Genomic DNA, 27,969 nt, shown 5'->3' on the forward strand with positions numbered 1-27,969 from the left:
CTAATTTGGTATTTTTAGACTTCACCCGGCTCTGTTTGGCAGTTAAAGCTAGCTTTCTCATATAGCACAGAAGATACAATTGAAAGGGGGGAAATGTAATCTGAATTAATTTCGAAAAGGATGAAAGATAAGCAAATATTTAAAGGACACGACAGCTTTTCGATACGTGGTAATTTCGACGCAGTATTAGGCAAGAAGCATCAGTCAAAACGTGCACCATAGAAACAGATAACGTGGACAATGGCATAACAAAAAGACCATGTGTGGTGATTTACGTACGCCGTTAAACAGCATGAACAATGAACATACATAAGGTGCGTGTATTTACAGCAAAATGTGTTTGAAGTGTACCTTGCACTATGCACTTTCCATTGCAGGGTGGCATAAAGCATCTGCGTCAATAACCTCGCGCTTTCAAGTTTATCAAAGGGACTTGTAGTTAAATTTAAACTTAACCAAGTACTTGAGGTTAACTTGAGCAACGTCGTATACAATGTACTCGTTGTATACTAGTTTGTACTGTTTGGTTTTACTAGTTTGGTTGTTATGGCGTGTAAGATCAGCTGTGCTTTCTTTACCCATTGGAACAGTGACACCATCAGTGGTAGTGACGTGCGTGCTTTTGTCGGGTTCTGTTGTACCAATGCCCTTTACACTGTGCTTTCCTTTTGGCAGTTTCCGTACATTCTTGGCATTTGTCAACTCATACCTGTGGAATAATGAATCCAAAATAGTCAAAGGTAGTAAATCACCATCAATATAACCAAGTGGCGATGATCAAAGAAAAAAATTCGCTTATAAGATCATTTTGAGTTGGGCTCCTTTAGATATCAGTTCATAAGGAGGCTCAAGATTATTTTGTCTTGTACGCCTGCGTATAGATTACTGTTTACCACACAGCAAACTTACATATTTCCCAATGCTACATCAGCCAGTAAGCCCAAACCATATGGGTTTGAATGAGATGAACCACAGTAATTGGCACTCTTTGATACCATGTCAGCAAAATATATTCCTTTTCCGAACATGTAGCCAGTCTAAGAAATAAATGAAAACAAAATTACTTTGTAAGCAATTGCTAGCAGTATAATTCTTGTGAATAATAATAATACTAATAATAATACTGTAGAGCACTTAAGCTTTCTTCCTACATACCACAGGCGCCTCAGGTGGTGCAATGCGTAATCCCTGTGAAAGAATTCCAGCAAAATTTGTTGCACGTGAACCGTGCCATAACAATTGTCGGTTTGGAAGCTTCTGGAAAGGTCGAAATCGTCTATCCTCGCCTGTAAACACATTAAGCTTTACCAGGGTGTCTTGAACTTTCAACAGTACTTTGAAATTGCATTATCGCGAATTCTTACAAAATCCTAATAAGAAGATTTAAAACAAACGTAGAACGCATACTAAAGCAACACATATTATTTTACATTCGTAGCTCTAGTGTTTGTGCTGCAGATGAATCAGAACGGCCAAAATTTTGGTCTTAAATTCAAGACATATAGTATGTTCTACTTTTTCACAAACCTAAATTTCTGAGAGCTTTCCTTACCTTTCCTGTTGACTTTAAAGAGCTCGTCAATGGCAAGTGTGTATTGGTCATGAGTGCTGGCATGAGTTAACTCAACATAATTTTTCACCAAATTAAACTCTTCAGAGTCTTTTTCCACAGGCTGTGGTAATACAAGCAAAATACAATACATTTCACAATAGTAGTCACATATTTGCACTTATAGACCGCAGACACTGCGCATTTGCACATTATGCTCACATCAATTTCACACTGAAGCTTCTTATAGCTAGCATCAAGTGGGTCTTCATTTTCAGCGCCTTCAACTTCTTTCCCTCCTTTCAGTATATTATATGCTACTTCTATGTCCATCAGATTATCAAGCATTGACGCCTGCAAGAAGACAAACATAACATTGCAATGAAAACTGTTCAAGTCTATTAGATGTGCTTCACCACACAGCAACTGTGCAACTAGCAATTGAGTCTGTTGGTCAAACTTTATTTGATGATGATTTATATCAAATATGAGTTTACCTTTGCCTTGATGATGTCTTCATTATCAAGTAATGGAGGTTGTTCAAATCCATAGTCATGTGGGATAAGAGTGTAGAATCGATTTGAACAATCCAACATTTTGCCACCAACCAGTTCGTTTGTCTTAATGAGCTAAGAAAATATAGTTAATAATGATTATTATCAACTATTTATTGCAGCTTGTATTTATCTTAATTTAATTATATATTATTATTTATTAGAATTAATATAATTATTTATTATAATTTATATAAAAATTTATTGATTATTCCTAGTTGGTAAACTGCGAAAATGTTTGAACGTTTTGGGCTCACAAGTTACTTTTATAAACAGGAAGTCTAAATGATTGACAAACAAAGCTCTTACACAAAACGCTAAGTACAAGAAACTATTTGTGTGCTGAAAGTGTTAAGCATTATTTTGACCTGAAAAGGCTTTGGGGAACTTATGTGTATAAATTAAAGAAAAACTGGGTATTAGAAAGGAAAACATCCAAATAGGCTTTGAAATGCCTCCACAATCAATCATTTTAAGCACTTCTGGTCTACTGAGTATTTAGCAAAGAAAACTCTTTTATGTGTAGTTTCAACAAATATAGTAAGTAATTTAGGCAGAATAATATTCCTGCCTAAAATATACCTCAGTAGCTTCTGTAAGAACAGAGTATGCGGTCTGCATCTGACGCTTGCTAAGTTTTCCCAATGGCATTTTATTCAAGTCAATCTGAATTCAAGAACATAAGTGAGCGTTGGAGTAGCGCCTTACAGTTTAGTTATTTAAATTTACCGATATTCACTTCTGTAAAAGACATTCACGATGGTTTAAGTCAACTTCAAACAAAACAAAACATACTTCAAATTCCATCATGGCCTTCTTCATACTTTCCAAGTCAAATATCATCTTAACAATTTCTTGCACAGATGCAGCTAACTTTGAGCTGGCACCTGCACCATCTAGTTTGAACTGATAAAACAAAGACACTCATATCAAACAACAAACGTATTAAGAATAATTTTTGCGTGTATCTTTCAAATTTTACCCTTTTCTTCATTTTTTATGGATTAGGAGTTGATATTCACCTTTACTCGATGGAAAAAGTAACAAAACAATATTTTATCTGGATAGTTTCATGGATAAAGAAGTGCACGTTACACACTTACGACTACAAAGACGACACACAACATGCGGAGTTACCTTGCTTTCATCATCTTCTCCATAGTCAATTTCAAGAGGATAGAATTTTTTGGGATATTTGACAAAATCAGAACAACCAAACTTGTTACCTACCAACATGAGCTGATGTTTTACCTGGTTGCTGTTTTTACATTTTATTTTCTATGTAAAAGTACCTTACCTGTTTTTTCAAGGTATACTTCATGAAAATTATCCAATGCCCCGTTTAATGATCGAAAGTCTTCCAATTTTGTCCCACCAATATTGGTACCAACACGCCCCCAAGCTCGGAATATGTGCCATCTAACACAAAATTAACATTGAGCAAATTTTAGCACCAATAGCTGGTGGATTGAGAAATTTTGAGCATATATCACCTTCGGCCTGATACGTTTTGTAGAAGTTGAAGTTTGTAAAAAGAATTGTGCCCAGATTTCATATCAACCATTGACAAAGTAGCAGTGTGTTTATGACCGTTGTGAACAAGTACTTCTGAGTCATCCTTTGAGCAGAAACAAAAAGTTTAAGAAGTCAGCAAAGAGCCAAACCTGATGTGGCAATGTTTCTTACTTCCATATTCGATTCTGGGTCCACTGCTGCACCAGACTTTACCACAACTTTCATCTTTTTACTGGATGATGCACCAACTTAAAAAAAGAATAAACAAATAACAAAGCAACTACACCCTTCAGTACATTGGCACACTAACAATAAAAATCACTATCACTCGCACAGAACTGGCACATATCCATTGGCCGGCAAGGGCCATTTGTGCAGCAAGGAACCTGGTAAGGCGTGTGGTAGGGCAAATTTTAGAAAATCAGGGTGTAAAAAAATTTCAAACATTTATATATCTATGAAACATGCATTAGCTACTGTATATATTAGTCATATATTAGATAATATTAGTTATGTATTTGCATTCGTCCAGCAAACTGAAAGTGTCTTTTAACCGCAAGTTACAACTTACTTCTTTCTTCCTCCATAATCCGTTTCATACTTTTCCCATCTCCTGTACAAGCTCTCTGTCGCAAAAAAAAGGTCAAGAAAATGACATAAAAATATCAATAATCACAGTAAGCCATGTTTTAAAAATGCCCAGGAAAAACAATAGCAAGCAATAACAATAGCAACAATAGCAAGCACACCTCAGTTCCCCAGCTTGCCAGACTGAACTTCTTCAACAATGGAAGCAGCACTGATGTCTGGGACTGCATTTGAGCGCATTCAGTTAAAAATGTTTCAGACACAATGAAAATGTCCTCGACCTCGGCATCCCTGATGCGCTTCTTCTTTGAATCCACTTCACCTAAGATTTAGCCACAAAGTGCACATAGCTTAATTATACACCTTAAGTCACATATTTTACTTAGGGATGGGCCCAGTCGAATCCGAGTCCAATTACTCAGTCGAGTATTGGCATGTTTTCAATAATCGGACTCGATCTAGTACTGGTAATTCTCGATGACGTCACACTTGTCGGTCTTGGCGTGTGTTGGTAGACTTCAAAAAAAAATTTCAAATAACCAAACCGTTTCAATAGTAAGCTAAGGTAGTCGCCGTTTCATCATTCTATAATCTTTAAAGACAAAAAAGATTAGCCCGTTCGTTTCAGTAGGCTACGTTCTTCCAATGGGGTAACACACCCGTGGTTGCTGCGTACTTTTCTACTGTAATTTGACGGTGCATCGATGTTCGCTTTTGGGAAAAAATAAAATCTATCGTTGTTGATTTCGTAGGGTAGGATAAGGATCATGTATTTAGTAATTAGTTGATAATCGAAACACGAATTTCAGCAACTTATTAAATGCAGGATTTTGACCAAATATTCCTGCAAACGAAGTGTTTGTACGAAAGCATTTCCGGTTAATTGCGCAACAAAAGATTTTATTTTCTCTCTAAAATGCGTGCACTTGGCGGTAAACAACATTTTTACGATTGTTATGTATTACATAACAATACATAGTTATATATTTTATCATAGATCATAGATTTTCTTAAATTTAGTATTTTTCTTTCCATGGTTAAAGTTAGGGGGTTTGGAAAATGGTTATGCAAAAAGTTGATTCTACTTATTTTGGGTTTGATTGAAGTTAGATTCATACTGGAAGGAAGATTTAGTTAAGTTAGGTTAACAAAAAACAGTGAGAAATAGCTTGGAACGCACCATTCTTTTTCATTCTATTTTTACTTGTGTTTTGCTGGAAGAGGAACATACAACATTTTTTTAAAGATGTGTGACAAGCATTTAGAGTAGAAGAGTAAAGCAGGCAGGTGATAATCAGATGCGATTAAATTTAATTTATTGGTGAGACTTGTTTCTTGTCTTAGCTTACTGCAAGTACAGAATCGACCAAAGAAAGTGATAAAAATAATTTCTGATATACAAAGAACGTAAAAATTGAAGGCGTGGCTTATTATTGAGCCAATGAGGGGCAAAGATTTGCCGTAATGACCATACCTTGGGTGCTGATGCAGCAATAAGCCTTTGATAATGAAGTTGTGACGGAGCCACCTAACTTTTCAATGTCAGCCTTGATATCTTCTTTTGACTTCGATAATTTTCCAACAAGCAAAATTTTTTTATTTTTGAGTGGTTTTGGTGCAACGCTGTATAGAAAGAAATCAATACTAAAACGTTTTCGGTCACTTGATTCTGTAAATCACAGCTCAACTTGTGGTAATAGCTGTTTCTAACAAATACTACATAGTACAAAACTTACGTTGGGGGAAAAACTCTATCTTTGGCTTTGAATCTGTACTTTTTCCTGCATAAAAAGGAAATTATTACAGCACACTAAATTCGAATTAAAACAAACCAAACATGTCTGAAAGCATAAAAATGGGCAATTGAACTTACAAATAGGGATATTCATCCTTTAATTCTGCAGGAATAACCCAGGGTGTACGTTTGACGTCCAGTGTTGTATTGGTGCAGCTGGTCCATCCTGATATGTTTCCAGTGCACTGATAAAAACCCCTGCTGCTGGCGACCAACTGGCCATCGCCACAAACTGAGCAGGGAGGCAGCCGGCCAAATATCATTCCATCAGCAATACGATCGTAGATCTGCATTGAAAACAATCTAGGTATAACAAAAAATCTTCCACAACGCAAAATGTTATTATACTGTTACTGTTTGTATACTCATATACATTTTGTATCTAATATTCAATGTTGTGTTATGTTTCTCACAATAATAATAGAAATAACAATCTAACTTTATCGATCCCCTTGGGTACAGTTTGGTTATTTTCCTCCAAGATTTGAACAAGTTCTGGCTTCTTCAAGTCTTGTTTTTTTAGGTTATCAATCACTTTCCAAAGCAGAGAGCTTTGACCACGAAGTTTTTGAGAAATATTGTTCTCCATTTCAGTCTTTACATCTATCTTAGCTTCTTTTGCACCTGTTTTCTTTGTCTTTTTCCTTTAAAATGAAAATATTATGAATAACATTGTGGTTTTATAAAGAAAATAAATAGCACATAGAGTAAACACTCGCTAACTCAACTCTTTTAATCGACTCAAAATTTCAGATAACGAAAATTAACCAAACTAGTCCCAGTAAAATACCTAACATGGAATCTAATATGAAACAAACCAATGAAATTACCCTTTTTTTTGCAGAAGTTTTTTAATTGTGTTCCTATCCTCTGTATCCAATCCTTTGAAACCGGTGAGCATCTCGGCGGTGTATTCAGAATCATCCCAGCCTAGTTCTTTCCTTGCTTTCATGAAGCAGCCTACATGATGCCAGCGATCAACCAACCCAATCTGAGGTTTTTCAGGATCAAATTCTTTATGTGAAATGCGGATCTCATCCTAAAATTGAAAACATACATTAATCACAGTACAGAATTTAAAACTAAACTTCCTAAGTATGTTTAAAATCATTTCAGTCCTAGTTTGCATAACACTTTTGGATATTGAGCGGCTCAAAGTGTCTGGCATTCAGACACCAACTTGTAAAAGAAAAAGTCAAGACATTTTCGCCGATTACAAATTTAGCTGTAACATATTTTTTCCTTATACAAGTGTTATATATATACTAGATTATGGTCACTTGGTCAGGCTGGTCACATGTTTTGGTAAAACTGTGACCAGCACAAGCTAGCTTGTAGTAGCTGTACTGGTAAGTTACTTATTTAAATTTCATACAACTACAACCAAGCTATGCTACTTTTGCCACACAACAGGCTTTTTTCTGCACTTGGTAGCAAACTGAAAGTAGGAATCAAATTATAAAACAAAAATGACAACAAAAATGAAAATTGAAATCAATTTAAAAACAGAAATCAAAATAAACGTCTGACTAGAAATCAAAGCATATACCAAAATAAAAATGGCAATCAAAATAAAGATTCAAGCAAAAATTTAAAAAATTTTACAAAAAATGAATTTATAACCATGGGCAACCATACAATAACTACTGTATGTATAATATCAAGTATTGGGTAATACTTGACAGAATCTGGATGTTTCAGATATGACATTACTCGGCCAAGTATTCATATTCGCCTCACCGCATCCCTACTGCACAGTATACCACACAATTTCACTAAATTACATCAATTCATAATAATATGCACCTTTTCAATTTTGCCTTCACATTTCTTGCATGCACTGCGATTTGATAATGCATATTGGATGACAAAATCTGGCAGAGACTTTTTAACAAGTTTCACAGATTTCGAATTTTCTTTATTGGCGCCACTGCATCCAGGTCTCTCAATCTGTGCCCTCACTTTTTCTTGGTCCTCCCATCTTAAATTGTGGAAATGACCCACATCATCAACAGATTTAGGACGACACTTGCTAAAAAAGCATGTGTAATGATGCCACTTTGGTTCCTAGAAAATATTAGCGGTTTTGTAAAGGCAATTTCACATTCAAATGAGTTTATACACAAAGGAAGCCTATATTTTAGCACTTACACAGAACACTAGACAGTAGATACACAAGGTGATCTAAAATTAAAATGAACACTGACCTTTCCATCAAAATGTCTTGACTGTACCATAATTGCAATTCGAAGTGAATCTTTGGCAATTAAGCTGAGACAGCTCTTACAAGAGGAACGATTGCTCTTTGCATATTCTACGCGATATGGAGGATCTTCATTAGCCATTATGTCATCCACCTCACTTTAAAAGCAAAAGACACAGACGATATAACTATATTCTTGATACTTTTGATTTAAAAAAAATCAAATTTATTATCTCTTAAGACTTTCATTCTAAATTTTTGCAACACAGATTGGTTTAGGCTTAATAACAATGCAAAAAAAAACTAGAAATCTGAAAATTTAATTATAATTTTCTGCAAAGGCTTTTATTACACCAGTTTTGAAGTTTTTTACTGTTAATAAAACTGCTAAACTAGAAGGCAATGCAAGAGCTTCACAAAATATGTCGGAAAAAGAAAAGGCACTGTTTATTTCACCGGCTGCCGGTTACTGATTTTGGAAATAGCTACTTCGTTAAAAGGCTAGCCGGTTACGTAATTGGTATTTTCTTACTCCAGTAAACGGCGACCAGTGAAGTAGACACTTATTTTAGAGAAGTAAGAAAACACGAATACGGTAAACGGAAGTTAGGCTAGTCTGTAAATTGAACTGTATGCTAATTTTGAACTTATGATGACAAACTAATTTTTACAAAATGTAAATTAAAATAAAGCTTATCCCACAGACCCAAACTGTCACTTCTCATGGTTAAATTACTAAAATAGGCTTTGAATTGAAACAAATGCTAGTTTTCAACTTCAAATGGCAATTTTTTTCAAAAGTCCAAATTAATTTAAAATTAAACCTTTCTGACTCAAACTCTCACATCTCAAGACTAAATTACATCAAAAATAAATATAGACAAAAAAGGAAATCAATCATTAACAAGAATTGAACTCGAGACCTCCAGCATATCAGTCCCATCGTTGGCCATTACACCACTGCATTGCTTTCTCCCCCCGGCAAAAACGAGAGTGAATAAACCCATCAACAACAATCTGCCGGTCACCATAATGTGATCAGCATTTCAGCAAATGGGCACCGGTGAAATAGTCACTTTGAAAAAAACTCCACACAGAATGCAAACTATGTAAAGTATATGTAAAATATAACGGCATATCTACTCCGTGTTTATTTTATGGAGAATATTGGAAAGTGCGAGAAATTATATGCGCAAAGATGCAAATTTTGGCGTGATGGCATTGGTGCTGCACAAAAGCCTGAATTCTTTGTTTAGGTTATTCATTATAATTTGGCGTTTAAACAACAAGATTTTATTTGTTTATTTATTTATTATAAATTGAAGCGAAGATAAAAAAGTTTAGCTTGAACGTTTGTGAACCTCGTGCATGCTACCTTTTCCACTATGGGCTATAGTCTTCACCCTGCTACTCTGTCAACCTGATAAGCCTGACTACAGAGTATGGCTATTTTCAGCAAGATTTTGGGTGCACTAAACAACCAAAAATGACAAGTTCAGTGCGCACAAATGCTCAGACGCAATGGAAGTGCGCATGCACTTACGTACGCAATTACACAGTACGGCAGTAGGTTAATGTACACAGTTTAACTTATTCAATATATGAATCGATTGAAAAATGAGTGAACGTTAGTACATTACAAGTCATGAAATGTAAAACAACGTGCGGCACTGAAGCTCATGCATGAAGTGATTTAATAAACACAGCCTAAATAAATTGTAAAAATATAACTAACTAACAAAATAAATTGTTAAATTAAACGTTTGGATGAACAATTAACCAATAACGGCTGTCGCTAACTGCCCGAATGGTATGATCTGCCAATGTAAACTTTTTGCAAACGTAATCCCCACAGACGAGCTTTTGCTGCATGTGGGCTAAAAGCATCTTCTTAATTTTATTTTCTTGCTCTTGTTTGTCTGGATTAAAAACCCGCGCTTGGTGGAAACATAGATATCTTATCTTTTCCCTGTAGTTGCTAATAAAACCATTACGTATTGTATTTTTTTAAACATAAACTGCCTTGTTTAAAAGCCCCCCTAAAATATAAACCAAACAAAGATTTATTATTAACTATAAGGCAGTAGAAAAACTCGCCTTTTACCGTTTTTAACTGCAATAACCCATCCAGCAATGGTCAAGAATTGCAGAAATGCTGGTAGAATGAATTGCGGATGAAATTGGATCATCAAAAGGTATGTTTGCAAACGGTTTTAAGGTTATTTTGTTTCATCTAGATTTTAGACTATATTGTAAGACGTGATAAGTACTATAGCCAAATGTAAGGTACAGTATATACTGGAAACAGAAGTTTGGACAATCTTTCCGCAAGTTAAGCTCTTTTCCGTTAATATTTCCGAAACGATAAGTTATGATAGAAAAAGCGTATTCATTGGATGTGAGTTTTCTTTCGAAAGTACTCGTTAGGCAAAATTAACTTTAATAGTAAATCTGCATCATATACCTTGAACCTGAAATGTATCGTGGTATTCATGGTATTATTCATGATATTTATGGACATTTGTTGACATTCGTTTTCTTGATCATTTAATTATTTCTTTGTTTACTTATAACAGGGGTGGGCAACATACGGCCCGCGGGCCGGGTCCGGCCCGCGACGGGATTTTGAGCGGCCCGCAGACAGTTTCCGGTCTTACATGATAACGTGGCCTGAGGCCACGATACACAATTAATGTATCGATTCAGGATACGATTCCACGATACACGATTAATGTCGGTCGGCCACGATACACGATTAATGTATCGATTCAGGAATCCGGCCCGCCAAGTACTTCATTTTCTCATATCAGGCCCGCCGACCGAAGAAGTTGCCCGCCCCTGACTTATAACCTATATTCATTTATTTATTTTCTTTTTTTGTTCATTTATTTTTAAACTCGATGGTTTAAATTATTTAAACCATCGTGATCCACAATACGATTTGTGTTTTTTTTAAATGAAGGAGGTACAATGGCTAATAGGTTTTTACGTTACGTACGTAACAAGAACGGAAGTTAAATTCGTTTCCGTTTTGATTCAAATAATACATAGGATTTCTTATTAGGCCCGTTCCTTCTAACTTTGGTTAAATTTATACGTCGACTTTGTTGTACCTTTGTTTTCTGATGTTTTCTTATTCAACGTGCATTTGCCTGCACAAGTAACTTTTTAAAACCGTTAAACTTTTATCACCTATATTGGACCCTAATAATACTTTGGGGTCAATCATTCTGTCGAGGTGCCATGTTCGTTATTTGTGTTTGAATGTTTTTCGCTTGTTCAACTTGCAACATAGGCAACTTAATTGTCAAGCTATGTTCACTTTAAATCTTGATAAAAAAGTTGTTTAGCAGAGGCCATCGACATAAAAAAACGTCACCATCTCATTCTCCCCATTACAGTAGCATCATATTGAGCCTTGTTGGTAAATGGCAAGCAACGTGGTATAGACAGTTTACATTCGTTAATGTCCATTTCGTTTGCTATCTTTTAAATTGTAAGCTTTGGTCGTTTCATGAGTATTGCGATATCAATAATTAACCAAAATGACGACAGGACAAGCGACAGATTGTTGGTGACAGTAAAAAACCTGTGGTAGGTCCAGTTCATGCATATACTGTCCCGTATGTTATGAAGAGGTTTTGACATAAAGTAGTGAGATACATTGAGACTATACTATACAAGTATTTGCGAAAAGTCAATGAGATCAACAAATCGATTTTCTATGGGAAACAAAAGAACATTAGGAAAATAATAAGCAATGTAATCTTGGATCAATGATGTAGCGGCTGTCGTCGACAGTTGTTGGTGCATTGGGGCTTGAGATACATCTGATTCTTTTGGAAAGTGAATATAGGCTGAATAAAGGCTTTCACTCTATAGCAGACGTGGGCAAACTGCGGCTCTCCGGCATGTTTTTTGTGGCTCTTCTAGTCGAATCGTAAAATTCCAAAAAATGTAAAGGCTACCAAGAGTACCGTTTATGAAAGTTTCTGTGTAGTTTTTCTTTATTTAGGCCAGGATTTCGTTTATGACGTAACACTAGACATCGATTCCGACATTGTTTTCAGGTATAGATTCTATACTCTATGGCAAAGGTTGTCAAAATGCACCTCACCAACATGTTTTTATGGGTCTTTTAGTTAAAAAGTAATATCCCAAAATGACTACTAATAGTATAATAACCAAATTGACAATCATTACTGATTTTGCGGCTCGCTGGTGTTTATATTTTTCCGCAAGTGACTCTTTCATTGAACAAATTTGCCCACCCCTGCTCTATAGTATCGCTAGCTGCTAGGTAACTCAGCAATGCGATTACCGCAGCATTTCGGAGGTTACTAAATATGACCAACATTCAAGTTAATGGGTAACTAATGAATGTGTTATACAGTATTTAGTATAGTTTGCTGTATATTAGGTCATCAGTTCGTCAGCGTACAACTACGTAACACTATCGTCGGTAATGTATGTTTTTTTATTGATTATCTTGTTAAATTTATGCTCATACATCACAGCATCAGGAAAGGTAACATTGAAACTAAGCCACCAAATAGGCACAATAGACAGGGAAGTATGCCACTTCGACTTCGAGTGTGATCATTTTTTAGCTAGATCTCCATTTCGCTAATATAGGCTACATTGTAACCAGTTGGGAAAGCTACCTTCAACACTTTCTTGTCACTGAGCATGGTATAGGTGTTAACAGAAAGGTGGGGTTGTGGTAGTTAACGTAACTGTCTCTTCTTGCTGCAAATTACACACCATGAAACAACACGCACAAGGAAATCACAGTTGGATTTCTTTTTCTATGGTCAATCTGCAACCGACCTCCCGCGCAAGGAATTGATTAAGTTTCAAATGGTATCATCATTATGAACAGGGGAGTTGATTAGAAGTTTGCCGCAAGAGTGAAAAGATAATAAAGAGAAGAAGAGAAGTCTGAAACGAGATGGAGAGAAAAAAGTGCTTGATAACGACTTCTGTAATCACGACCTGGCAAGCAGCTTACTTGCGATCGACTTTGTGATGTTCGTATAGAATGATTCCAGCGATGTTACGTTTCTTTTCAAAAGAGTAAAGGTGTAATAGTATGTTGCAATGTGTAGACAAGCAGCATGTCGCTAACGAACGATACTTTGATTTTCGTAGTAACAAACTACTATAATGTTTATGCAGGTAGTTAGGTAAAGGTAGTAGGCTATATGTCGCTATAAGTAATTTAGAGGTGTTTAACAAACTCAATACATGAACCCACAAACGAACGTTGAAGGTGGTTCCGCTGTCTTGAACGAGTTTGCAACACGGTCTTCGCTTCAGTCAAGAGACTCATCCGATCATACAGCATCAAATAATAACACCTGCAAACTTTCGATGGCACCTGACCTACCTGGCCGTTTTAGTGGAGAGTATTGTGAACAACGAAACAGCAACAGTCCCGATGTCATTCCAGCGGCAGAAAAGTGTCAACTGGACCGGGAAAAGCGTCTTAAATGTGTTTTGCTTGGCGACGGAGCTGTTGGCAAAACTAGCCTGGTTGTGAGTTACACGACCAATGGTTATCCCACCGAATACGTGCCGACAGCTTATGATAATTACTCAGGTAATAGAACGGTCTTTGTTGAATTGTACTATATGACGTGTTTTGCTATTTTAAATTGTCTGTAGAAACTTTTCCAACTGAGTTTTGATGTTTTAAAGTCTCGTTTTGTATGAATTAGTTATAGCTCCGTGATGGCTGGGAAAGTGGTCGTTAGGTATGATTATGAAGCGAACAAAAATAGGCCATGACACCTAGCACATGCTTTTGAAGTGTTGTGAGGTTTCAATGGTAACAAGCTGTTAACAGCTTAAGCATGTGTTTTAATCCTTCACGTTTACCTGATTTAATATCATTGTTATATGAATGTAATAGGCAGTGTCGTTCAGTAAATAACCAAGCTTTGTTTGTTTTGCAGTGCGGATTAAAGTCGACGCTGATCCGATCAGGCTGCAAATCTGCGATACTGCAGGACAAGTAAGTTATTAACATCTACTCTACTGCAGTCTGCTGCGTAACATTATTATTTGCTTTGCAAAGAGCGTTATGGCTAAGTTTTAATATAAACTGATCTTATGACGTGACATAATATAAGGACTAAACAACACATGACGGCCTGTTTGTATACGTTCAACATCCCACCGTTTGGTAATTCTGTAGGGACTTAGGAGGGCGGATTTCGCTTCAAGGGCTCGTTGTGTAAACTCTGCTTTTTGCCTTGACATTCTCTTGAGGAAAGAGAAGTTGCTTAAGTGGCCTTAACACGTTTCACTGCATCAATTGAACAACATAATAACGTATTTTGCTGTTTTACGACCCCTTTAGGAAATGAAGTCGTCGTTTGTCGTTTCAACCTGTTTTTATCAGGCGTGTTTTAACGTATGCTTTTTTGTCAATACGTTCTACCAGCACGTCCCATACTTTTTTGTAGACTGTAGAGCAGTGGTTTTCAACCTGGGGGTCGCGACCCCCGGGTGGGTCGTTTGCCTTTTCTCTGGGGGTCGCGAAGACGACAATTAAGTACTAATCACTATTACGAGAATTTCAATTAATATATACCAATTCAATAAATGAGTATTTTTTTCAACAGAGTGGCATCATAATTTATGTTATTTTTAATTAGATTTTTTTGTGCTATTGCGCATACACAAATGTACCACATATGCCTGAATCAAAATTTTTGGAAGGGGGTCGTTAGTTACATTGGGTTGTTAAAATGGGTCGCGGTATGAAAAAGGTTGAAAACCACTGCTGTAGAGGGAGGGTTTTAACCGGTCTGTAAGTGACCTGTGTTTGCGTTGCCATGACGTCATAGGTTAGTGATGACTGCGACGTCATTTGGTCTTACCAAGTATGGTGCTAGTTTGGGCCATAACTATTGCCTTATCTTATCTTATAACTGTCCTCATTGATGATCTTATCTTACCAACGACTGTTGTTATAAATGACAAAATGCTGAAGGTGCTAGTTCTTTTAGCACATAAAGTTCTTGAGGTAGCAGGAAATCTTTACCCCATTTTCCCAATGCAATTGCAAGTTGTTAACTCATTTGGCAACTTCAATCTTGCTGTTGAACATTTGTTTGATAAGAGACAAAACACCCACTTACGGACGAAAACCATATGAAAGGCTTAGTATTATGGTTACCTTTGGAGTGCTGATTTATTTTTCATTTTAAACAACAACACACATCACGTACAGCTGGATAATTCAAACAGATTTAGTTATCTTTTACAAATTTAAGCGCGGTAATGCTTGTAATGTCACTTTCATGCGGTTTGATTTCCATGCAAGCACCGAATGAACCATTTCACTGTTTTTATATCTGTTTATAATCCAATCTCAATATACGGTCAAAAACGTTTTAACTCCAAGAGTAGATTGTGTAATTTTAACTGTTGTTATCGTAATTTAAAGAAATCTTTTGACGTCGGTACGTGTTAAAACGGTTTGGTTATCCTGGAAATGCTACAATCCAGTTTAATGTTTAAATCGTGTCCGGCGCGGTTAATATTAAAACTCCCTTTACAGGTATTATATATTTGCTGTATAAGGAAATCCTGTATAGCTTATAGGTACAGCGATGGTCTAGCGACGACGTTAAGTGAAGGTCATAAGGATTGTATTTGGCGGTCTCGCAGTTTATTACACTATAACCTGCTTTCATCTTTGTATGTACACACAGGAATACCGGTAATTAAATGAACGCGATATTGGAAACTTAACGATCAGTGTGGAAGGTGCTATAGAAACAAATCAAATCAAAATTTTTCACGTGAAAATTGCCTTGCGCAATCGTCTCCTTGAAACGTATCTGTTTTCCTTCTTAAAACGTGCCCAACTTTTAATTGTCGACTTTTACCTCTATAAATGGTCGGCCGTATAGTAAGAGAATGACTAAGGCTCACAAAGCATAATTTTCGTTGAGCGCTGTCCATATGAAACGCTGCCTGCATATGCAAAATTCTTTCCTTTTATCTTTAACGTCATTGTAATAATGTATAGTTTTGCGACGACTCTCCTTAGGTCTCTACCGATTGTGCTGAAAATCGCAGTTGATTTAATTCAAACGTTTTACATACTCTTATGCAATATTTTCTAAATTTTATAGGTAATGTACACATAAAAGCAATTACGTTTCCCGAATTAAAACCAGTCTAATCTGGATCTTGAGTATTAGAAGCTTTGAGCCTTTTTGATGAAGCGATGTCAGTAAAAAGCGTTCTATCTCTATGAGAATGTTTGTATTTCAGAGTAAAGTTCAGCGCTCCCTGCTTGACACGTTTTCGGCTTTCATGAGCAAAATTGATGGCCGATTGCTTATCCACTTACGTAAACATCATCCATTATAATAGAGCACAATAGAAAACCTCTTACTGCCGCTTTCACAATATCCGGCGCGCGTTTTTGACATTTTCATTCATTTCTCAAAACTTCGGGTTAGGCGTTCATCACTACCAGATTCTGGTCTATATTTAGTTTGCTTGTTCAGTCTTTCCCGTAGGCCGATGTTAAACTTTTGTCACCATCATTCTTTATCAAGCTTAACTATCTGTTACCGATCTTTTTGTGAAGTTTATACGCGGAAATAGCTATCGTTATTAGATATACTTGGTATTCATAGGCCTTTTGCATTATCACTGACCCCTGTGCTTTGTTGTTATTTGCCCGGTGGCCAACGATGTAATGTGTAGGTATTTGCGTCTGGTCCTTTCTACGTAATCACGGCATTGTGATGGTTTCAAATTTCTCCCACCACGCCCGTGATGGTGTGTTGGTGTATACTGGCCCTTCTCCTTTCTATATTTTCCTATTCAATCTACAGCTTATAACTGTAGAGGTTGGGGTCGTTTTAGGATGTAGAGGTTGATGCCGACAGATGCAGATACAGATGCAGAGTTTATCGGTCTTAGCTTACGTTACGTTATTGACTTAGTTAACCTACTACATTAGTATCTGACTCTATTGTTGCGTGCGGTTAGAATTCTCTAACCTTTCTGATAGCCGAACGTTCGTATTATATTATAACAAATACCGTTTGCCAGAAAAGGCTTTTATTGTAGGTGCTGTACACTTTCTCAATATTACAAATAACCGAGAACACAAGTCATGTGACTGTTTACACGATGTCTACTGATTCAATCACCACAACTACAGTAGTACGGTATTACATATGTCTATAACTTCGCGTCTGTGACTGAGGTTCTGAGGCTCTGAGGGAGTCTCACACAAAAGTTCAAGCTTATAAAACGTGCTGCGATGTGGCGGAAATATATGACAAAAAAGGCATGAACATTTCAAAGCGTGTGAACGTGAAAATCGGTGTGTTTGCAATGCAAATTAAATTTGGTTAAGTTGGAAACAGTTACTTGGAAGCGACCTGGTAACGTACTAAATAAGGAGCTTTCACACGAAGTTATTCGTAGCAAGTTTTCAAATATACCAACGGTAGTTTGCAGTGTTCTGAAAAGGCAAGTTTTAAACTCCATTTACTAGCTGGAAAACGTAAGTAGTGAAGAGTAAGTAGTGCTCCAGGAAGTAATCTGTGAAGTGCAAACTGTTGCAGGAATCTTCTGGAGATGCAGATCTGGAGCAAACACGGTAGCAGAGCAGTTGTGTATGGAGAAGGGTGTCTGCGTTTGACAATGTATGTCGTCATCAAAGGTATATAACCCGAGAGAATGCGAACGCTGACATAACAGAAATTTCTGTGTATCCGGATGAAGATTCGTCTGAGCGGCGGATGTGAACAAAAAGAAACATGTAAGCAGCAGACAAACGAACATGTTGTGTTGTTTAGTCAGAGAACCGTTTCGGTGGAATGATTTTGCGACCAGTCCGAGAAGTCTTTACAACTTCAGGCGGTTTTATAGAAGCAGGAGCAGTGACAGTAGGTGGTGTCGTTTGCTGTTTCGCTGAAGTAGCGGAGACTGACTGAGGAGCAGGGTGTCGAGTCTGCAAAGAAAAATTTTGTTGATGCGAGGAGGATGATGGTGAGGGAGCATCAATATCAATTGTATAGCTAGGTTTGAGACGGTCGAGTGAGACGCGATCCGGTTTGCCATGACGGGATATTACAAAATATTTTTCGTATCTTTCCAATACTGGAAAAGGACCAACATAAGGGCGTTCTAACGCACGTTTGACATGATCGCATCTAACATAAACGCGGTCACAATGTTTCAAATCCGGATGCACGTAGGACTGCATGAATTTTGTATGAGCGGTCGTTGGAGTAAACTGAAGGTCGTTGATGAAGTCTCGGTAGGCACCGAGGTAGCTGGATGTAGGAACTGCAGAGGCAAGCTTGGAATCAGAAAAGAAACCACCTGGGAGCCGTAAGGTGTGTCCAAAAGCTAACTCAGCAGGTGTACATTTCAAATCCTGGAGATAGCGATTACGCAGAGCCAAGACAATAAAACCCAATTTGTGAAACCAACGTTCAGGTTCGTCTGAACACTTGATGGCGCGCTTGATTTCTGCATTTGCACGTTCTGTAATTCCATTGGCAGTGGGGTGGTAAGCTGTAGTCAGATTGTGTTGAATACCAAGCGAGCGCATAATTTCCGCCCAAGCGGAACTTATGAAACATGGTCCACGATCACTTGTGAGGATGATTGGAACACCGACCAAGGAACACCAGTGATTTACAAAGTAAGCGGCGACGGTTTCCGTGGTGGCATCAGGGATTGGTATGGCTTGAACGAAACGCGTATAACGGTCAATACATGTAAGGATGTATTTGTAACCATGGGAGGTTGGTAGTGGTCCAATCAAGTCAATTGCAACATCAGAAAATCGTCCGTAGGGAATTTTAAATTTCCCCGGTGCGGTTTTAGTGTGGCGGAAAATTTTTCCTTCCTGGCAGTTTGGGCATTGTTGAACCCAGGTAGCGATTTGTTTACACATCCCTATCCATATAAATCTTTCCTTGATGAGCTTAATTGTGGCTTTTTTTTCCAGGATGCGATAAATTATGTAAGTGCAGGAATACTTGACGTTGGAAGGAGGAAGGAACTAGAACACGCTCTGTGTCAGTGGACACGTCACAAAGGATGGTAAGGTCCTTATTGGGCAGCTTGCAGTCCTGGAGTTTGAGTGATGTTGTTGCGGTGCGTAGTCTTTGAATAGCAGGATCATTGGCTTGAGCTTGTGCTATTTTCTCATACTCTAAAGGAGGCGGAACGTCCGAAAGAGTATTAATGTTGGGTGCCGAAGGTTGAGACCTTGACAAGAGGTCCGCCACAACATTGGCAGAGCCTTTGATGTGCTCAATGGTTGTTGTATATTCTGAAACAAACAACAATTGCCGGAACTGTCTTGGAGAGTAATGTTCGGAGAGCTTACTGAGACTTGAAACCAGAGGGAGATGGTCTGTACGCAAAGTGAATTGTCGGCCTGTCAAGAAGTAGCGGAAATGACGTATTGACTTGTAAGCGGCCAACAGCTCTCGGTCAAAGCAACTGTATTTACGTTGAGTAGCGTTCAGCTGTCTTGAAAAGAAGGCCAAAGGAACAAGTTGATTTCCTTGCAATTGCTCTAATGTCGCTCCAATACCGGTCAACGAAGCGTCAACTGTTAGATAAGTTGGAGCATGGAGTTTCGGAAACGCTAAAGTGCTAGCATTTGCAATAGCTTGTTTGCTGCTGGCGAAGGCGCATTCGGCTTCGACATTCCATGTTAAAGGGGCCGCGCGTTTGCTGCGACTGTTCGGAACTAGCTTGTAAAGCGGTTGTAAGGTTGTGGAACAATGCTTCAGAAAGCGAAAATAATAGCAATAAATTCCCAAGTAACGTTTCAGCTGTTTGCAGGTTTGTGGCTGTGGGTAATCAAGAATGGCCTGCACTTTTTCTTGAGTTGGTCGTATACCCTCAGAATTTATGTGATGGCCAAGGTAGTCAAGAGACTCGCGGTTGAATTCACTTTTGTCTAAATTGAGCGTTAAGCCAAATTCCTCAAGTCGTTGAAAAAGCAACTTAAGGTGTTCAAGATGTTCTGATAGGTTACTACTTCCAATGATGATATCATCGAGGTAAGCAAAGATTCCAAGGTGCTGAAGGGGACGTACTACTTCCCCTATTAGTCTGGAAAAGGTCCGTGGGGCGCCGGACAAACCGAATGGGAGTCTTGTGTATTCGAATTGTCCTAGGGGGCAAACAAACGCCGTTTTATGGACATCTTCTGGAGCCACTTTTATTTGATGAAAGGCGTTTTGGAGATCGCATTTAGAGAAGACAGTTTTACCATACAAAACCTCGGAAAAACTATGTAAGAACGGAAGAGGGTAACAGCTGTCGATTGTTTGTTTGTTGACTAATTTATAATCAACGACAAGACGATATTTATTGCCAGAAGAGCCTTTAGGAACGAGCAAGGCCGGACTTCCATAAGGAGAATCACTGTATCGGATAATTTCTCGCTCCAGCAAGCTGTCAATTTCTTTCTTCAAGATCTGCATTGTTTCTGGGCTATATCGACGTGGACGTGCACGTACAGGAGAACCTGTGGTATGGATGTGGTGAACGATGGAATGCTTCACTGGTTTAACAGCTGACATGGGTTTTTGCAAGTCTGGAAATTGATGTAAAAGGTCTGCAACAGGATCTATCTGGCTGAGAATGGATATGCGAACAGGATCACTTTCAACAGGCTCTAACGTATATTGCTGTTGGTTCGGTACATCTATGAGATGCTTGGCTTTAAGATCCAAAACAAAGTTGTATTCAGTGAGGAAATCCAGCCCCAATATGCAAAAAGGTGTGTCCGCAAGCACAAATTCAAAGGGATAAGAAAAACGAGGATGAAGGGAAACATTAAGTTGTGTAGTGCCATACGTAGTAATTGGCGTGCTGTTAGCAGCGAAAAGCGGTGTTTGCGGTTTGCGGTTTGATACGTCAGCTAAACTAGCGGACAAAAGAGAAGTTGCTGCCGCGCTATCTACATAAAAGTGAATACTATTGGCGTGATCATATACAGTTAACAAGGGGCAGCCTCTTTTTATTGTTGCTGCGATCGACGGGACTGACGGGGTTAATGTTGCGTCGATCGCCACGCGTTTTTTGTTGGGCGGGATTGGTTCTCCCACATGCTACAACTTGGGTGACAGCGGCGCGCATCCCTACCGAAGCGGGCGTGGTAATAACATAAGCCATTAGAAGCATCAGACGCGCAAGGGTAATTGCTACGTTGGTAGTCTGGTTTCTGAAATGTGGGGGATGAATGTAAAAAATTATATTTGCGTTGGTTTGCAAAAGAAGAACCATTTTGTCGGCGATTATCTCGATTAAACCCGTTGTTGCTGTATGATTTGTGAAACTGTCCATTGTTTGTGCGTGGTGATCGTTGTTGCCATGCTGAGTTAAATGAATTGCGTTGGTTTGGCGTATTTTGATTTGTGAAATTCGTATTTCTTTGCCCGGAACTCTTAGATTCGTTGTTAGCGTTAGATCGTGTATAGCGCGGTGGTTTAGACAATTGAATTTGCTGTATTTGCGGTTGCATTGGGTAGTCAATGTCATCCGTATCAGTGATGGCAAGGGAAAGGTTGTGCGAAGAAGTTTTTGGTTGTTTAAGCAGCAAGATTTCGTGGGCTCTGCTTGCAAGGTTCTGGAGATCGTGATGTTCCACGCTGGCTAACGCAATTGCGACGTCTGGTGGTAACGCTTTAAGGAATTTAGCACGAATTAGTTTGACGACTGGCGGAGTAAGATTCTCTTGACCTACTGCGCTCATTAATTCGCGCATTAAATGTTTCGGGGACTGATCGTGCAGCGTCAGGTCCGGCAACAAAAAATCTAAATGGTCCTCACGTTTATCAAAGTTTCTCAAGATTTCATTGATCAATATGTCGTAGCAGTTCTGTGCTGACGCCGAAGGTAACCGAAGGAGCGCGAGGTCTTTCGCAGGAATTGCCTCTACCGCCAACAAGTAACGATTAGTTTGAGAAGTGATTTGATAAAGAGAAAATTTATGTTCAAGGTGAGAAATCCACGCTTCGGGATTAAATTTCCAAAAGGTAGGAAGTTTAACGTGTGAAAACAAATCGTTTCGTAAAGTATTGTTCTGTGGTTGCGCGTTTGTTGGTAATTGGTTACTAGTACCCAGACCAGACGGACCAGCAATGCCATTATCGGGAGTATTTGCAGATCCCTCCCCGTTTTCGTTCGACATAGTTGTATTATTAATTGACTCGTTGGAACGGTCGGTTGATCGTGTGCTCATGTGGTATTCTGTCTTAGCTTTGCCAGGCACCGAAGTAACTTTTCGTTGTGTCGGCACAGGTTGTGACATTTATCAAAACCGATAGAAAATGTTTTAGGCGGCGCACCGCAAAAATTGTTCACAATTGAACCAAAAAATACTTTACAACAAGAAACTTTTATTTCAAACTGCAGCACAATGCAGCACAATAAGAATAGCTTAAGCTAATTTAATAAGGTACAAGCCGATGAGCATGCATTTACAAGCTATGGTTGCAAGTAGTTGTATAAAAAGTGAAAAATCCACTTACCAGTGAAGAACGGTTGTGCGAATTGCGAGAGTGTGAGAATTGAAACGCGTCGTTTTTGACACAAGATCGTCAGTGATCACTAGAACGTCGGTGGTTTATTAGAACGTCGAAGCGTCGGGTTGTCAGTAGAACGTCGGGTTGTCACCAGAAATGTCGGTGGTCACTAGAACGTCGGGGTCATCAGAAATGTAGAGGTTGGGGTCGTTTTAGGATGTAGAGGTTGATGCCGACAGATGCAGATACAGATGCAGAGTTTATCGGTCTTAGCTTACGTTACGTTATTGACTTAGTTAACCTACTACATTAGTATCTGACTCTATTGTTGCGTGCGGTTAGAATTCTCTAACCTTTCTGATAGCCGAACGTTCGTATTATATTATAACAAATACCGTTTGCCAGAAAAGGCTTTTATTGTAGGTGCTGTACACTTTCTCAATATTACAAATAACCGAGAACACAAGTCATGTGACTGTTTACACGATGTCTACTGATTCAATCACCACAACTACAGTAGTACGGTATTACATATGTCTATAACTTCGCGTCTGTGACTGAGGTTCTGAGGCTCTGAGGGAGTCTCACACAAAAGTTCAAGCTTATAAAACGTGCTGCGATGTGGCGGAAATATATGACAAAAAAGGCATGAACATTTCAAAGCGTGTGAACGTGAAAATCGGTGTGTTTGCAATGCAAATTAAATTTGGTTAAGTTGGAAACAGTTACTTGGAAGCGACCTGGTAACGTACTAAATAAGGAGCTTTCACACGAAGTTATTCGTAGCAAGTTTTCAAATATACCAACGGTAGTTTGCAGTGTTCTGAAAAGGCAAGTTTTAAACTCCATTTACTAGCTGGAAAACTCTTTCATAAGAATGATGTGGCGGGACTGAAAGTTTAAAAACTCCAATTGTTCTGGAAAACACATTTCTACGAAAGACGTAAGGATTTTACAAAAGCGAGCCAAGCCGCCACATAACAAGCTCGTTGTTACACACTGTCACCGCGACAAAGGAACGGAAAGGACTAAAGTACTGGCTATTTTGAAAGCCATTTTGGCCGTATTCAACTACTATTCATGGGCATTAGGCGTATACAAATTCAGGTAACCCATTTTTTGGACACTGTGTCTCGGAAATTTTTTGCCCAGACAAGTTTGCTTAATTAGTGATTGAAACCATTTTACATTTTGTTTGTCATCTGGATATGAACCTTGACACCCCTTTAAACCTTGGATCTATATTTCGCAATATTTGCTGCGGCAGAAGTATCAAAAAGTTTATTATAACTGTTTAGACTCTTTGGTTTTTGATTTTTATGCTGCTTGAAGTGTATTGTAAACAAAATTCGATGATGTATTTGCAAAAACCGGCACTTAATTAAGTTCCGTCTTACCATAAAGTGTTTGCTAAGGTTCATTATCAATGCCGACGTGGCTAAAACCATTTTTACCGGTTCCGGATTAAGCCGGTCTTATTGTCAATATTGCGCAACACTGTGTATTCCTCGATCGCTAATCATCGGCTTAGGCCTTATTTAGTCATTTAACACAGACTGCGCTTGTGTTTGCAATATTGCATTAGGTCTGCCCATCAATGTTTGAACAATCCCAAGCAAGCTTTAACTGTTGCTACGTCAGCTAACCGATTTAGTGCCATATTTGCCGCGTGGTATTTAAAACAAGGCTGCAACTTATTCGTTGTCATGCACGGCGCCTAAACAGTTTTGCTGAACGGTTGATCGTCAATAAACCTACCGTTAAATTTGACATATTAGCTAACGACAAAGAAGCTTTAGATCAAATGAGCTATAAAATATCGCCATAACTACATAATTAAATACTAATTTTTACAGGATGAATTTGACAACATGAGGCCACTGTGTTATCCTGGAACGGATGTCTTCCTCATTTGTTTTAGCGTTGTACGGCCAACATCCCTATGCAATGTCCGAGATAAATGGCTCCCAGAGATCAAAAAGTATCTTCCAAAGGTCCCCATTGTCCTGGTCGGCACACAGACAGATTTACGGACCAGCCTCGACGTCTTGGTAGACCTTGCTCGATTTAGGTAGGCTGTGTTGTTTTTCTGCCCACGCTGCTGACTTGATTTCTTAAATTTCAATTATTCACAAGACACCTGCACAGGCCCTATATCTATATAGTGTTGGGAGAAATGATTTTACTAGTTTTCATTGTTTGTTGTCGATTTGTAATGATTTCACTTGTGTTGATCTATATTTCGTCACTGTCGCAAATTTAGAGAAAGTATTGACAGTATGTAATTATGGGCGTTGGTAATAAAAGCCAGTCTTGCTTTGAACATGTCACATGAGTTGTAAGGAAACCAACAATCTTATATTATTCGTTTATTTTTCGGAGTGGACAGGAAAATTCGAAGTTCTATTTTAAGATCCTTTGTGTTTACCAACGTAAAAAGAACCTCATGGAGAGAAGAATAATTTTAATGGGCTTCCGAAAGCGTTTTGGTGTTGATTTTACAAATTTATTATGATTTGTCGAAATTATTTTTCAAGTATGTTGACCTCATTTAAAAGAGTTGTTTTTATTGCGTTTAGTGAGCGTCCCGTCACCGAAGAGGAAGCTGAAAAATTTACCAAGCAATGTGGGGCGACATGCTACGTGGAATGCTCCGCTTTAACGCAAAAGAACTTAAAAGAGGTTTTCGACACTGCCTTGCTGGAGGCGCTGGACTTCAACGAACGCAAAGAACGAAAAGTGAAGAAGAAAGTGTCGTGGAGGAAGAAGAAAAACGACTCCCTGAAAACCGATTACACAGCAACGCTAAAAGCCCGAAGAAAGTCCGGGATTTGGTGGAGGAGATGCCTGTGCATGAGATGATGGACGATTAGCCGTGAATTCTTCCAAGAATTTTGCTTTGCCGCCGAGCGCTGAAATTAATCAACTCTGTTTCTTGCATAAACCAAAGTTGGCTACGAGAACGGGCCAGGCTGCGCTGATCACCACGTGATCTGACGCAGTTTTATGCCCAGTCTTGCTGCTGCAATCATACTAAGAATGCAATTGTGATTTTTTCGATTCAATTTCTGTAAAAGAAGAGCAATTAGCTGAAATAGTCTTTCATTCGAAATCGATTTTTTTTTCATTTCGGTATTAGAGATGAATTTGCAGTACCTTTGCTGTATAGTTAATGAATTAGAAAAGTAAGTTGCTTAAACCACGACATGTATTTTAAGTCACTGGAGTGGTAAATCGTGTAAGACTTGCGCTAAAGACTACTTGACGATTTTGTTCACTCCTTGCGCGGTTCTTGAAGTATCGCCAATTAATTTTATCGATTTTTTTCATCGCTGCAGTAAAAGGATTATACGGCGTACCTTAACCACTGTGGATTGATAATGATGCTCCTTCGTTGTTTTGTATGCACGTCTTTTTTACATTTAATTATTACGCTTGTTTTGTTCACGTCGTATTTGTGATTATTCATCTTCTGCATCCAGACCGTGTTGTTGTTTTGCTCCGATCGCTGTTTTTTTCGGTTTCATATCCTGTGATTTTCGTCACTGTACTGTGTCGGTGCTTGACGCGTACTTTCCCCGCTGTTTTCATCATAATTTCTTGCTGTTATTTTTTTCTGGAATTCCCGTCACACTGCTTTTCGCTTCAGCGATTAGATTCCAAACGCTTAATAAGTTGGCGTGATCGCGTTAGGACTAAGCCATAGGTTTGCTTTTTTCTCGACTGGCTCTCATCCGTAAATAAATAAATAAAGAATTATTTCAACTCATATACGTCATGTTGTTTTTCAAAGCAAGCGCGTCGTGCTGGGTTATATGTCATGTGACATTTTGAATTTCAGAAAAGCATACGAAAGTATGTCAGTTTCGTTTTTGACACTTTCTAAGCATATATATATACACTCAGTTTTTTTTTTCAGCACGCTGGTAATGACGGAAGTTTGGCGTCTTCTACATACTTCATTTTTTAAAATACCTTTTCCGGCAGACATAATAAAGGGAAGATTTAATTTAATAAATAATGACAATAGAAATCGCTGGTAACTTGGGACAGTACCAACCGCGCAAAATCTAATACGTGCCCGTCATGGGCTGCATTCCCGCTGACACGAAGCTGCGGGGAATATATTGACTGGGAAGGAAAGGGAATTGACTACTTGGACACACCACGTGATGTTTCTGGGCTTTTCATTGCACCCGCATACGCACAAAATAGACTGATGCGTTCTATCCAGATCGTCTTTCTGAATACCTTTGATCTTAATAATAAGGAAACCTATCGGGAAATTCAGTCATTAACGCTTTGGAGCCTGCGGTTGGTTAGTCAGTTACATACCAAAGCTTTACAGCCTATGCTGTTCCTTATTCGACAGCTTTACGCAAAAATGAAAGGCATAGGTTTGAAACGTCATCGGTATAGCTTGACGTATAGTTTTCCGAAAACTCGAATAAACTTTAAAAGCGTCGCCTGCTGCCACGCGAAAGTTTGCTGTATACAGCTGTGATACCAACATGGTTAACAGTTTGCTTTCATGTGCTGCTAACCATGATATGCTTACAAATGAAACACCGCTCAGTTTCGTCCGCTGGAGACGTGTAAACTGCAAAGCTTGCAGTTTTTTGCTCGGCTCTTTGGTACCAGAAATGATGAAAAGTTTCAAAACGAGATTGAATTAAATAGAGACGAAGCGGATAGATTGCATTTCTATGTATGGTTTCGGGTTTTCCACGACCCTTGCTCGTTTTCTGCAATTTGTGACACCGTGGGAAGCACTTTTGCCAATCTCTTTTGGATACATTTAATGGTTTGGTCTACTTACTTTTATCTCGAAGTTGTCGTCTTCCGAAAAAGGGGATGTGATTTCCTTTGTACAATGAATAGAAAGGAACATGACACCGGGTGCAAAATGTTGTTAGACTGTACACGGAACTCCCACAAACAAAATAACCGACGTTTCGTTTTGTAAACGTAGAACATTATAGTGTTTATGAACGCGGTTTTTCTTCGGTTCGGAAACGGCTGAACAGAATACAACAAAATCGGTAAAGCTGTCAGTGCCACAGACATGCGTCTGTCTCGTATGAACACGTATCACAGTGATAGTCGATATCTCGCAATACACACCGCTGGTGGTGGGACCCTTAATCGCAAACGGTTAGTCATTCTTTGTAGTTTCCAAAGCGACATTGTGGGGAAATTACACGTCAAAAAGGACCCGTGTA

The 27,969-nt window shown here is 38.5% G+C and overlaps 2 protein-coding genes across 3 annotated transcripts; one reads left to right on the forward strand and one right to left on the reverse strand.

Moving 5' to 3' along the window:
* Positions 1-79: 79 nt before the first annotated feature.
* LOC143462237 (poly [ADP-ribose] polymerase 1-like) lies at positions 80-23,728 on the reverse strand. Of its 2 annotated transcripts, none has more exons than XM_076960316.1 (22): positions 22,754-23,728; positions 8,209-8,362; positions 7,808-8,068; positions 6,832-7,040; positions 6,441-6,645; positions 6,080-6,288; positions 5,943-5,987; positions 5,681-5,829; positions 4,368-4,528; positions 4,190-4,244; positions 3,790-3,866; positions 3,597-3,721; positions 3,401-3,522; positions 3,241-3,329; positions 2,899-3,009; positions 2,686-2,769; positions 2,047-2,178; positions 1,772-1,903; positions 1,553-1,673; positions 1,156-1,286; positions 910-1,037; positions 80-709 (listed from the first exon to the last, which is right to left on the reverse strand). In XM_076960316.1, exons 2-22 carry the CDS (start codon positions 8,344-8,346, stop codon positions 424-426), a joined length of 2,970 nt encoding a protein of 989 aa, XP_076816431.1. In that variant the 5' UTR covers positions 8,347-8,362; positions 22,754-23,728; the 3' UTR covers positions 80-423. The 2 variants fall into 2 exon arrangements, with proteins under 2 accessions (XP_076816431.1, XP_076816430.1); XM_076960315.1 differs by lacking the exon at positions 22,754-23,728 and adding an exon at positions 9,128-9,431.
* LOC143462239 (cdc42 homolog) lies at positions 13,361-26,516 on the forward strand. Its single transcript, XM_076960317.1, has 4 exons — positions 13,361-13,806; positions 14,162-14,220; positions 24,604-24,818; positions 25,327-26,516. Exons 1-4 carry the CDS (start codon positions 13,452-13,454, stop codon positions 25,607-25,609), a joined length of 912 nt encoding a protein of 303 aa, XP_076816432.1. The 5' UTR covers positions 13,361-13,451; the 3' UTR covers positions 25,610-26,516.
* The last annotated feature ends 1,453 nt before the right edge of the window (positions 26,517-27,969 follow it).

Source organism: Clavelina lepadiformis, chromosome 6 (assembly GCF_947623445.1).
Source record: "Clavelina lepadiformis chromosome 6, kaClaLepa1.1, whole genome shotgun sequence".
Lineage (NCBI taxonomy): Eukaryota > Metazoa > Chordata > Ascidiacea > Aplousobranchia > Clavelinidae > Clavelina > Clavelina lepadiformis.